We start from the raw sequence: 14,105 nt of genomic DNA on the forward strand, positions 1-14,105 counted from the left end.
CATCTAGAAGATTGCGGAAGAAATGGCGGGCAAAGGCAGTGCCTACCGGGATATTGTTGAGTGGGAGTGGTCAAAATTACATGCAGGGGTACCTTCCCATGGGCTCGCATTAGAGCTGAATTAGCTGACTTGGGGTTGTATGTGTCCTGGGCAAGGAAGAACAAGTTTGTAACAGAGCAGCCACCCCAAGACCAGTCTCACAAGTTCCCTAGAGATGGTTTGTGTTTGCTTTGAGATTAACGGACCACGAGATTGCCCAGTCATTCCAGACGCTTGACCATTCAGGCAAAGGCTAGTTAGCACCAGACAATAAGCCACAAGCCACAACATTCAACAATTAACACCAGACCAAATTCGCACCACAACATTCAACAATTAACACCAGACCAAATTCGCACCACAACATTTAATCGAAACTAGCCACAACATCCAATTCCGGAAAACTCCATCAATGCACCCAGTACCAACGAATCGATGCCAGCCGAAACATCTGCCATCAGTTCCAGAAATACCTGCCGGTACCGATGAAGACGAACACAAAACATCACCAGCGAGCGACAACACGCGCCACTTGCGTTTCTCCGAAGCATTCCAATTCAGCATATATAAAGGGAGTACCAGCAATGCATCGATCAGTTATAGTTATAGTTCTTGATCCAGTACAAGTTCTAGCTTCATTAGTGATTAGTGATTTTTAATTTTGATTAATAAAAATATATTTTTTTATGTAAAAAGTAGTATTAAAATATAACTGGCGCCCGAATAGGGACCATCGCGAGTTTCGGCAAAAGTATCGCGGCGAAACAGTTAAGTGAGACAAATCCGAAAACACTACCGCATAAAGCAGCCGTGGAGAAAAGACACCTTAGCGATGGTTTCTTCACCTCCGCTTAAGATTTAAGCGAGGCTTAACGGCAAGTTAAGCCTCGCTTTACTTTTTTCCCATTTCTTCACCTCCGCTTAACGGCTAAGCCAGGGTTTAATAAAGCCTGGCTTAGGCTAAGCGTCGCTTATCTTAAGCGGTGGTCTATGACCGCTTAACGCCGTTAAGCGGTCGATTTTCAGTTTTTGCTTTTCTTCACTGTTGTGCTTTGGTAGTAGTAGCAGATATTTTTTCAGCCATTCAACTAGTATTAAAAACGATTTTATACAAAATGTCTTGTTATCGTAATTGTGTTTGGGATACATATTATTGGAGATTTTTAGATGATGATGAAGAAAATAGTGAACAATACGGCGAATTACTATTAGCACGTCGTCAATATAAAATGCGTGTTCGAATAAATATTGATAATTGGGACGATCTGGATTTCTTTATGAGATTTCGTCTTCAGAAGAGTACGGTCATGGTGATCATGCCGAAAACTACAGAAATCGAAAATCATGGTTTTCGATAAACGTGCAAACAGTCAGCTCTGCAAATTTGAAAATTTTGAATATTGTCGCAAGGTGGCCTGGAGCATCCCACGACCAACACATCTTTAATAACTCTTCACTGAAGATGCAGCTTGAGCGAGGAGATTATGGACACTTTATAATCGTAGGCGATTCCGGGTATCGTAATACAAAATATCTGGCAACACCGTTTCTTAGATGTGAAACCTAGATATTCAACCTCATAACCATCGCTCGTTGCTGCTTCCACTTCAGCATGAGGCTCTATCTGAGAATCTATCTCGGCCTCAATCAATGTTGTGGATTCTTTTGGCGCAGCAGCAACGGTTTCTTCATCATCATCATCGTCGCAAAGAGATTGAAGTCCATCGACAGACAACGCGATTACTTCTCGTAGCTCAGCCATCGCTTCTGATTTTGGCCGCCATTCTTCAGGGCCTCGACCGCCACCAGTGGCTCTACGCGATAATGTCTCCTTTGAAACCGCCTGACGGATGTTCTTTTTTATATTTTCATATTTCTTTTTGAGTACTGTCAGCGTTCTCACCTGTTTGATAAAATTGATAAAAAAAAATATTTGTATTGATAGAGCCATAACCCGATCATAAATATCATAATGCTTTGAATGCCCACGCATAATAACAGGGACAGTTTCGGCAGCCCAATATCAATGAGAGTTGAATCAAGTTGAATTAGTTTTAGATAACATCAATCCTACTTTGATTTGATCAGTAGTGTAAAAATTTTCATTTACATCCTCTTTTTAAAATTTGTTCGACACAAATCCTCCCTAGACCGAATTTCTGGCTACGCCACTGAACGATGAATAAAATCTGGTTTGCCGCGCTACCACTGTGTCACTCTGTCGCTGTCATTGTGCTTGGGCCTTAAAAAGGTCTGGCTCGCATTCGAAGTATATTCAAAATTTACAGATTGCTCAAACTAAAATCGTGCGTAACGAAGAAACGCAAATTTACTTGTGAATAGCACACGAAGTACTATTATACTTACCGTATTGAGGCAGCTCGTATTGAACTCTCTAGTGATTTCCTCCCACATGCGAACTTTATCGTCGTTCCTTTTAACGTCGCTGACCTTGCATTCAATTACGTCTTTTCTATTCAATGCTAATCTCAGCAGCAATTCTTCTTCCGCATCTGTGAAATTAATCGAGCGGACTCGCTTTTTGTCTCCGAGTTTCGGCGTCATTTTACTTTACCTTTTTGTTCAAAGTCCCAACGAGTTGTTAAAAACAGAAAAATAGATTCAATTCTTCTACTACTGACACTATCTCATAAGAGCCAAAGTCTTATTTATAAAAATGACTGTTTCCTGGTGTTATGTGTTGAGAAATATGTAATTCTCAAGGAAACATTCATCATTACTGTGAAAAGAAAAACACATGCTGTTGCATAGAATTGATGAGTAAAGTAAAAAAAAACATAACAACATGGAAAATCCATGAAAATCATTTATTACATTTACGAAATTGGCCCTCATTAATGATCAATGTCGAATTTCTCGATTGCGTATCACATCAAAACAATCATCGTCGGCTTAAAGTGACAGGTCAAATGGAAAAATAGGGCGACCAAACGGGAAATATACCTAAGCGCGGCTTACGGTAAGCGAGCCTCTCAGATTGCTAAACCGGGGTGAAGAAATGTAATTTTTTAAGCCTCGCTTAAATGTGCGGCTTAACGTTAAGCGAGGCTTACCGTAAGCCAGGTTTAACGCGTTAAGCGGGGCAGGTGAAGAAAACGGCCCTTAGTAATCGTCGGCAGCTGTCAACTCGACGACGGATAAAAGGGAATCTGTCACTCCACTGGGAAGGTTGGAGATCGCGCTTGGTATTAATTGGAGTTCTGCCGGAACAGGATAAGGACCCAAGTCCTAGAAGACATGATAAAAAATATTTTGTAAGTATTAATAAACAAGAAAATAAGTGTTGAATGAAAATCTATAAGTTTATAAAATTAAGTGTTCATAATTTTTTTATAAATTAATAAAAGTGTTTATTGAAAATTAAAATTATAAAATTGAGTGTTTATTAAATAATTTGAATATAATCAAATATTAGTGTTACTATTTATAAACAGTAAATATGAAACAAAAATTGATCAATTAATAAACCAAATATTAAAATTCCATTTGACTGATAAAATGGCTGAGGAACAAATTAGAAACTTGACGGATTAAAGGATTAAAGCAATTGAAACTGCTTTAACTTCTCCAGAACAAATTGATTATTCAGATCCACCACTTTTTTTGATAAATGAAAATAATACCCCAATTGACCCAACTTCTATCAAATCCATACCAGACTTAGTCAAAAATCTATCAGAATTTCATGGAAATCCATGGAGGAAAATCAAAGGCGAGGCAAATAATGCCTTAGTAGCTCATAATGTGAATGGAAATTGGCTAATGATCAAACAAACTCTTCAAACTTGTTACGGAGAGAAGCGTGACTTAACAACTGATCCAAAGTTGATGTCTTGTGCTCAGCATGGATAAGCAATTGATGTTTATTTTGATCGAATAAATAAATTAGTGTCAGCAATAGCAAATCACTTAAGAACGGATGATAGATTTAGACATCCAGCGATGCATCAAAATGCGATGCTTCAAGCTTAAAACGATAAAGCAGTGGATTCATTTATTCGAGGATTAGATGGAGATTTAGGAAAAATTTTAAGAAATTATCGATCAAAATCTTTAGCACAGGCTTATGCATACTGTCTTTCATTTCAAAATGTAGAATATAGAAAAACACTGATAAAAAAAAAAGAATTCCAGAGTCATTTCAAATTACAAAGCCAATTCAATATAATTTACCAAAATTACCACCTAAACCTATTCGTATGATTCAACCAAACTATTTGCCACCAATGAATTTAAATCAGCCAAGGTATACTCATTCACCAAGATTTATTCCAAATCAAACATTTATACCTAGACAACAACATAACTCCAATCCACCATTCATGCAAAGATATATTCAAAATGTGCCTTTTGTTAAACCTCAATATCCTCCAAATCAGCCGGTCATTACAAAAACACAATTGCAACCCCAACCTCCAATAAATAGACCAGAACCAATGGATGTAGATCCATCACTTCGAAAGGATATGGTCAATTATTCAAACAGACCAGTAAAACGAATGAGAACAATTAATTTACAAACTGAAGATCCGGATATAACGCAATATTCTGAACAAATACCATATCTATCAGAGGAAAACTGTCCTGATGGTGAATCTTTTGAAAGATATATAACAGGAATTAAATATCAAGAAAAGAAGAGGATTCGAATCTGGATGAATCAGCTGAACTTATTTTTTTAGAATGAACTCAACATTACCATATTTCTTATTTTATGGTAATAAAACATCATAGAGTTGTTAACGGGAACTTCAGAATGAAAGTGTTGGTCAGCTAGCCCATTGAGAGTTTCAACCAGATCCTGACCCTTGTGATCGTATGAGGATCGTCTATTATGAGGACTTAGGCATTATCAGAGGAATGTATGAGAAGAATCGTTTGTTGCGTAAGGAGCTACGGTCAGTGTTTACACAGATCGAAACCCAAGGAGTTCCCAAGACAGTTAAATTGTGGAAACCCATATACGTTGGCAAAATGGCGACAGCATCGCAAACTAAGTTCACTGTCAATCAAGAACACACGATAGTTCCGGCATACCGACAAGCACTCAAGGGGTTACCGGCACCTCAGCAATTAGCAAGATCCTCAGTGAAGGAGCAGGCCGTTCTGAAGCGCTTCAAACTGGACATGCGGGAATCTACCAAATGCTGAAAAGGCAGGAGGACGATATCAAAGCCTCGATATTACAACATAACGGTTCGGTGAAACGAAACCCTTAGCCGTGAGTAATCTAATCCTTATAGGAGTCAAGAATGAGTGAATGGCGGTTGTGGCTGGAAAGGACGGAAGAGTCTGGCAAAACGGCACCTAGACGGCACTGACTACAGTGAATGTTTGCTAGATATCAGCGATGTCACCAACTTCTGAGCCGGTATTTGGGAGACCCCAGTACTACATCGAAACGGACAACTTTTCAACCGCTGAAGAGACCTCGAGCGTCACAGAGGAGACAAAGCGGGATGTCTGTTGTGAGCAGAAATCAAGGATCTTACTTTACCTAGGATTGCTAGCCATGAATACTTATCGTCTGATCACCAAGGATGAGACATCGGTGTCAATGCATATACAACAGACTTTTGGGGTCCGATTCAGAAGTTTATTTGGGAGAGCTTCGGAAGGACTTCCTCGCCTAGATTGCTTCTGTTATCCACACTATACTTTCATTGCTAGGATGAAGGCAGTTATAACTAAGGAGACAGTGATAGTAGTACAGCTCAGAACGTTCTTTATAGAATGCTACCGTTCCTACTGATTCCGACAACCTCTTAAGCCTTTGGAATGCAGGTTGTGTTCTGTCATTGTCTTATACCGGCTTGGGCACCCTAGGGTGGTTTGAAAAGGCCTCAGATTATATGAAGATCCCAATATTGGGAACAGATCATGGGCTATGAGCATCACCATCACCTCCGAATGCAACGTCAACAACACATGGGCTCTTCTCTTGTTTCAACCCGAAAACATCACCAACGAAGAAGCCGACATAGCATTCTTGTCAACAGCGTCTTGCTGACAGCGAAACGAACGCGGTTTCCCTGACCCAGCAGGTCAGACGACACCGCACACAACTCAAGTTAGTTTCTAAAGAATAAGTTAGTTTTGATTTGATTTTCAAGTCGACAAGACGTCGCGAGTGTAGGAATAATTTTGTAAGTAAAATAAATATTATACAATATTTTTTTTAAAAACCCCTTATGGAATATGCTATATATTTACCACCTTGCTATTTTATATTCACCTTGATCTATGTATGTCATGACATGACTAGTCTAGTATAGTGAAACATTGTTGATTACCTTTTTCTGTCCATCAATAAAAGAACATTCGGGATTGAGTAACCAATGAGAGAACGTGTCTTTCATCCTTTAATCCGAACGTTTGCCCTGTACAGTTATAACAGTTTGGCGACGAGCTTAGAAAGAACTCGCGATATAATCGTTAGTGACGAGTGAAATAACAATATTGCGAAATAGTCTTGTACGAACTGGCCAGTGAATTGAACAGTGCTACGTAAATCGCGTGGATTTTTTGAAACGAAACACGCCATTTGTCGATTGAAAAAATCGGCATTACGCATTGGGGCCAACGAGGCTGAAAGTTACGTGTACACTTGCGAGCGTGGTGGTTGACGTTGCAACCAAGTTGTGCTTTCATCAACACAACTTAGCGTTGTGTGATTGGATTCTGGCTGTGCTGAGTCGGTGATTTTTTTTAATCGTGTTGCTGCTGCTTGCTGTCGAAGGATGGCTAGAGGTGGTGATGGTGCTGTTGTGGAAATTGCGGCCGTGATGCCGACATTCGTTTTGGAACCGTTCGATCGGAATAATTCCAAATGGCTTCGTTGGGTCAAGCGGCTGGAAGGCGCTTTTCTAATATACGGTGTGCCGGAGGGAAGAAAGAAACACATGCTGCTGTTTTACATGGGAGCACAGACGTATAACGTTCTTTGTGATGTTTTGTCTCCTGTTGAACCTGAGACCAAGACATATACCGAAATTGTAATTACGTTGGGGGATTATTTCGACCTTGAGCCACTGGAAATGGTTGAATTGTGGAAGTTTCGCTCCAGGCAGCAGAAGGAAGGAGAGTCGATAACGGATTTCATCACGGTGCTACAGAGAGAATCGAAGCACTGTAAGTTTGAGGAATACCTATCAAAAGCACTACGCAATCAACTGGTGTTTGGGTTGCGCAGCCAACGTATCAAGTCTCGGCTCATCGAAGAAAAAGATCTTACTTTCGAGAAGGCAAAACAAATCGCGATTTCCATGGAGGCGTCTGGCGAAGGAGTTGAAATGCTGAATAGAAGATACCATGAAGTAAATTTGACCGACAGTAAGAAACAGCCATCACAGTTTTATAATCGTGGCTCCTCTTCTGTTGGTGTGAATGTAACTAACACTAATACTAACAAGTGCTTCAGATGTGGAAGTGAGACCCACTTGGCCAATACATGCGTGCATAAGAATACGATTTGCGGATTTTGCAAGAAGAAAGGTCATTTACAGAGAGTGTGTCTTGCTTTCACACATGATGCCAATCGGAAGCCTAAAGATGTTGCTAATAAGACTCAGGTGAAGAGATATCAGACTCATAAGTTAACGCAACACCAGCCAGCTCAACATACGACACTCGAGATAAACAAAATACGAGTCATCACAATATCGACCAGCGGTCGATAAACATAAACATTCTCAGACGGCCCGGATAACATCAACAACACATCAGACCACCCGGATCGTTCCCGCTAAATATGCTGAATTAAGATAAGATAAAATTATTGTAAACCATCTCAGTGAATATAAAAGACAGGGATAACAATTGTAAAGGCATTCTGAAGTTATATTTCAACCAGTAAATAAAAGACGGAGCTTCACTCCGAAAGAAAAGATATTTTTTAACATTAAGTAAGTCCGAAGTTTCTTAACTGGCGCCCGAATAGGGACCAGCGCGTGTGATTGAGTGATAGTGTTTTAAGATCCGCCACGTAAGAGTGACGCGGACTAAAACCATCCGAAAATTATCCGAAACTCCGACCGCCATTTAGCAGCCGTGTGGAAAGGCTCCACAAGTAGCAATCAGCAAAAGGGAACCAGCCGCCACACCGGAAAGATTTTGGACACCGCCTGGTCTCGACCCGAGGAGGATACCGGCCGTCAGAGGTTCCGGTTCCACAAATAATCAAGACGAGGACTTTCGCCGAAAGAGGAAGAAAACTCGCACTTCCACTGAAAGAGGATCGGAAGTTAGAATGCTAAGAAATTTAATGTAAGTACACTTAAAGAAAAAAAAAAGAATATCACAAAAGTGAGAAATAAAGTGAAATTTGAAAAAGTGATTTATAATCAAGTGAATAATAACAAATAATTGATTTCAGAAAAAAATCAAGGTAACTAAAAAAATATTTTTTGATAAAAATGATAAATAAAAATAAATAATAAATAATTTATTTCAGAAGAAAGAAAGGTAATTTACAAAATAATTTTTGAAAATAATATATATTTGAAATAATAAATTCATATAATAAATATTATATAATACAATATAATATTAAATATTTTTTTCAGGTAAGGTTAAATTTTTATTCAACATCATATAAATGTTTTTTAAACATTTATTTTCAACATTTTTAATATTTTTTATATTCTAAACTATATACAATTTTTTGTAAACAATAATAAATAATATTTCTTAAACATTTATTTCATCAATATTCTTGATATTTTCTATATTTCTGAAAACTGGATAATTTATTAGAAGCATTTAATCAATTAAGAATAAACAACATGGAACAATTCGATGTTAATCAACTCCTGAGCCGTATTGCCGCTCTAGAAGCCGCTTCCGCTCCACAAATTGTTCCTGACTACAGTAATCCACCCTTATATTTCTCGAAACAAGATGGTTTTCCCGTGAACCCAGATACCTTTGAAAAAATTCCTGATTTAGTCAAAGACTTGCCAATATTCACAGGCGATCCAAGTGAATTAAACAACAGGATCAGTGATGTTGACAGTCTAGTTCAATTATACCTAGCAAATGCAAACCAAAGTGTTTACAAAATAAATTCCATATGGTATGCAAAACCATTCGAAGAAAAATCAGAGGAGAAACAAATGACGCATTAGTCGCTTCTAACATTGAGATTAATTGGACAATGATCAAGAAAACACTTGTCACTTATTATGGTGAAAAGCGTGATCTTGAAACACTAGATTATCAGCTAATGACAGTTCAGCAAAGAGGAAACTCTTTGGAAATTTATTACGATGAAGTTAACAGGTTGTTATCATTAATAGCAAACCAAATTAAAACAGATACCCGATTTAGCCATCCAGAAGCTTCAAAAGCTTTAATAGAATCATATAATAAGAAAGCAATAGACGCATTCATACGAGGTCTTGATGGAGATATATACAAATTCATTAGAAACTATGAACCTTCATCTTTGGCAAGTGCATACAGCTATTGTATCGCATTTCAGAATGTAGAGTGCAGAAAAATGCTTACCAAACCAAAACATTTTGACCACACAGCAGCACCAAGAAACTTAATTCCCATCAATCCACCAAAATTACCACCACGAATGTTGAAACCAAATCCCATTCCAAATTTCAGAAATCATAATTTCAAACCCCAGCCTTTCTTTAATAACAACCATAATTTCAAACCCCAGCCTTTCTTTGATAACAACCATAATTTCAGGCCCCCATTTAATGGAATGCTCCAAAACAAAATTTCCAACAATTTCCACAACATTCCTTTCAACCTAAACCACAATTACCTCCTAGAAATCCTTTTCGACAACCCCCACCAGAACCAATGGAAGTAGATCAATCAATCCGAAGCAGAATGATAAATTATGGAAATAGACCACAGAATTCAAACCAAAATAGACCCCCCAAACGCCAACGTATGTTTAATATTTCTACAAATGATCCCCAAAACTCCCAAAATTCCCAAAATATAGAAGAAAAAGAAGAGCCAATTGAAGAATATATTGAACAAACAGAAGAAAATTATAATGAACAACTTCAACAGGATCAATACTTTGAAAGATATATGAAACAATTAGAAATTCAAGACGACAATGAAGAAAATGAGGACTTAGAAAATGCAGAATTCAATTTTTTAGGATGAAATCTTCGTTACCATACTTCTTATATTATGGCAACGAAAGAAAAGCATTAAAAGTTTTAGTAGATACAGGCTCCAATAAAAATTTCATACATCGAAAATTCACAAAGATATCACACAATGTAACAAACCCTCATCAGTTTCATCAGTAGGAGGAAATATAATCATCGACGTTTCTGGAGAAAAAATTATAATGCCCAATAATAGTATTATTCCACTTTTACAACATAATTTTCAGCAAATCAATAAAACTCACATCAGGAACGAGCATCTAAATACCGAAGAAAAACATCAGCTTACATTATTATTAACTTCATTTCAGGATCTTTTTCAGCCACCAGACCAAAAATTACCATTTACCACCAAAGTCGAAGCAAAGATACGAACAACTGATGATAATCCTGTATATTGTAAATCCTATCCCTATCCTCAATCTCTAGAAACAGAAGTTATAAATCAATTTAACAAACTTCTAAATGATGGTATAATAAAGCCTTCGCGTTCTCCATATAACGCACCTGTTTGGATAGTACCAAAAAAACTCGATGCGAGCAATGAAAAAAAATACAGATTAGTAATTGATTATCGTAAACTAAATGCAAAAACTATAAGTGATAGATATCCTATCCCGGATACGTCAGCAGTTTTAGCAAACCTTGGAAATAATAAATATTTCACAACACTTGACCTTGCGTCAGGATTTCATCAAGTACCCATGTCAAAATCTGACATTGAAAAAACAGCTTTTTCTATAAATAACGGTAAATACGAATTCGTTCGAATGCCGTTCGGTTTTAAAAACGCACCATCCATCTTCTAAAGAGTAATGGATGATATTCTTCAAGAACACATTGGCAAAATATGTCATGTTTATATTGATGACATTATTATATTCGGAAAAAACACTAAATGAACACTTGAATAATTTGAAAATTGTACTGGAAACACTAAGAAAATCAAACTTCTAAATTCAACCAGACAAATCAGAATTCTAGAAAAATGATGTAGAATTTTTAGGATTTATTGTTTCAGAACACGGCTTAAAACCAAATCCAAAAAAGGTTGAAAGCATTGAAAAATACCCAGAACCAACAAATTTGAAAGAATTAAGAGCATTTCTTGGACTATCTGGTTACAACAGACGTTTTATCAAAGATTATGCAGCAACTGCAAAACCTTTGACAAAACTTTTGAGAGGGGAAGATGGCCATCGCCAAATTCCGAAAAATCAATCTAAAGCATTTTTAATCAAATTAGATGCAGAAGCACGAGATGCTTTTCAAACTTTAAAAAGTATTTTATCCTCAAACGATGTTCTAGCTTATCCAGATTTTGAAAAACCCTTCATCCTTACCACAGATGCATCAGATAAAGCCTTAGGAGCTGTGCTTTCTCAACAATTTCCCAACGGAGAAAGACCGATAACCTTCATTTCCAGAACTCTTTCCAGAACAGAAGAAAACTACACAACAAATGAAAAGGAGCTGCTTGCAGTCGTCTGGGCATTACAAACTCTACGAAATTTCATTTACGGAGCTAAATTAAAAATTTACACTGATCATCTACCACTAACATTCACACTATCACCAAAAAACAACAACGCTAAACTAAAACGCTGGAAATCATTTTTTTTTCCAGGTTTGTAATGCATTATGAAATGCATTACAAACCTGGAAAATCCAACGTAGTAGCAGACGCGTTATCACGAATCCAAATTAACTCACTAACCCCAACCATTCATTCAGCAGAAAACGATGACACTTCATACATTCCATCAACTGAAGCACCCATCAATGTTTTTCGGAATCAATTAATTTTTCAAATCGGACAAACCTCATCGCATGAATTAAATATCCCTTTTGAAAAATTCAGTAGACACATATTTGTCGAACCATTTTTTACCCCACAATTTCTAAGAGACACACTTAAACAATTCTTAAATCCAGGAGTTGTAAATGGAATTTTAACAAATGAAAACATAATGGGTCAAATACAAGAAATATACAAACAAAAATTTAATTCTAAAATTGTCAAAGCTAGGTTTTCACAAACACAAGTAACAGATCTGAACAATGAAGAGCAACAGTTAGAAGAAATATACATAACTTTGCTCACCGAAATGCAAAAGAAAACTCTCAACAAATCATAAAAAAATGCTTCTTTCCAGGTATACACAAATTAATACAAAAAGTTGTAAAAAATTGCGAATTATGTAAAACAGAAAAATACGAAAGAAACCCACAACAATTTATACCTGTAAAAACACCAATACCAAATTATCCTGGAGAAATTATCCATATTGTTATTTTTGTATACAACTCCAATTTTCTTTTTATATCTTCTATAGACAGATTCTCCAAATATTTAAAAATTAGACCCATAAAATCAAAATCAATTTGTGACATAAAAGATGTATTACTACAATTATTATTCGATTGGGATTTACCAGCTCAAATAGTCATTGATAATGAAAGTTCATTCGTTTCCAATGTTGTAGAACAACAAATATTAAATCTAGGTATACAAGTTTTCAAAACACCAGTAAATAGATCAGAGACTAATGGTCAGATTGACAGATGTCATTCAACTCTAAGAGAAATTGCCAGATGCATAAAAGCATTAAATCCAGATATGACAATACATTTTTTATTTCAACAGGCAGCACATAGCTACAATAATACAATACATTCCTTTATAAAAAAAACACACCCAAAAATATCAACATAGGGGAAAATAGAGAAAATCTATCATTTAGCCAAATTACAAAGATAATAGATCAAAACAATGACAAAATTATCAAACTATTCAAAGATAAAGAAGAAAAGATCATTCCAAAAACCTATCAACAATATAAACCAAATTCCTATGCATATGAAAAAACAAATTCTCACAAACAAATTCACGCAAAAGTCGCTATAATATTATAAAAATTAAAGAAAACCATGATACATATGTCATTGACTCAAACAACAGAAAAATACATCAGGTAAATTTGAGAAAAAAACATTACAGAATAAAATTACTCTCTATCTTTACAGATTCATCATTTGTGCATACATTGTACACTCCAAAATACATATTCATGATCTAACCAATAATCCACTGGCAATCATACCTTTGGGAAAAGCCTAAATAAAAATAGGATATATCAGAATAATTCACCCAATAGATTTATATCAACTTGGAAACGCAGTAGTCAAAATTAATGAAGAAATACAAAACAATCCATATCCCAATCCGTTGTACGAATTAATACAAATTAAAAATCACAAATTGTATGAAACATTTCTTAAAATTAAACCATTCACAAGAAGACAGAAACGATGGGACTCCATTGGCACCGTCTGGAAATGGATAGCCGGAAACCCGGATGCAGAAGACCTTCGAATCATCAACACTACTCTAAACTCCATAATCCAACAAAACAACAAACAGGTCATGATTAATGAAGCAGTCAGCAACCGTATTCAAGATGTCACCAATATTGCAAATCAAATACTGTCATTAGAAAAACAATGAATGAAAAACCATTCGATGGAAATTAATCAACTAATGATCCTATCCAATTTAGACTCCCTTCAGTATCAGATAGAAGTAATCGAAGAAGCAATAATAATGGCTAAACATGGTATACCGAGCAACAAGCTCCTATCAATAAGAGACTTTACCAATATAGCCACTTTCTTAAATGAACATGATATCTACATGTCATCATTTGAGGAACTTCTATCTCAATCAAGTGCACAAGTAACCCTCAACAATTCTCACATTGCATACATACTGAAAATTCCGCAATTATCCAAAAGCATTTATGAATTCAATTACATCGATTCTATTATAAAACATAACAAAAGGATACTATTAACTGAAAATTATTTCCTACTCAAACACACATTTTCGAAGTTAATCAC

The 14,105-nt window shown here is 36.3% G+C and overlaps 2 protein-coding genes across 8 annotated transcripts in view; one reads left to right on the top strand and one right to left on the bottom strand.

The window, feature by feature from the left end:
- Window positions 1-14,105, bottom strand: part of LOC129764841 (uncharacterized) — a 433,851-nt gene that overhangs the window by 11,697 nt on the left and 408,049 nt on the right. The gene's annotated exons all lie outside the window — the stretch shown is intronic.
- Window positions 6,801-7,739, top strand: LOC129766836 (uncharacterized). Its single transcript, XM_055767437.1, has one exon. The coding sequence runs from the start codon at window positions 6,801-6,803 to the stop codon at window positions 7,737-7,739; it is 939 nt and encodes a 312-aa protein (XP_055623412.1).

Source organism: Toxorhynchites rutilus, chromosome 2, assembly GCF_029784135.1.
Source record: "Toxorhynchites rutilus septentrionalis strain SRP chromosome 2, ASM2978413v1, whole genome shotgun sequence".
Classification (NCBI taxonomy): Eukaryota; Metazoa; Arthropoda; class Insecta; order Diptera; family Culicidae; genus Toxorhynchites; species Toxorhynchites rutilus.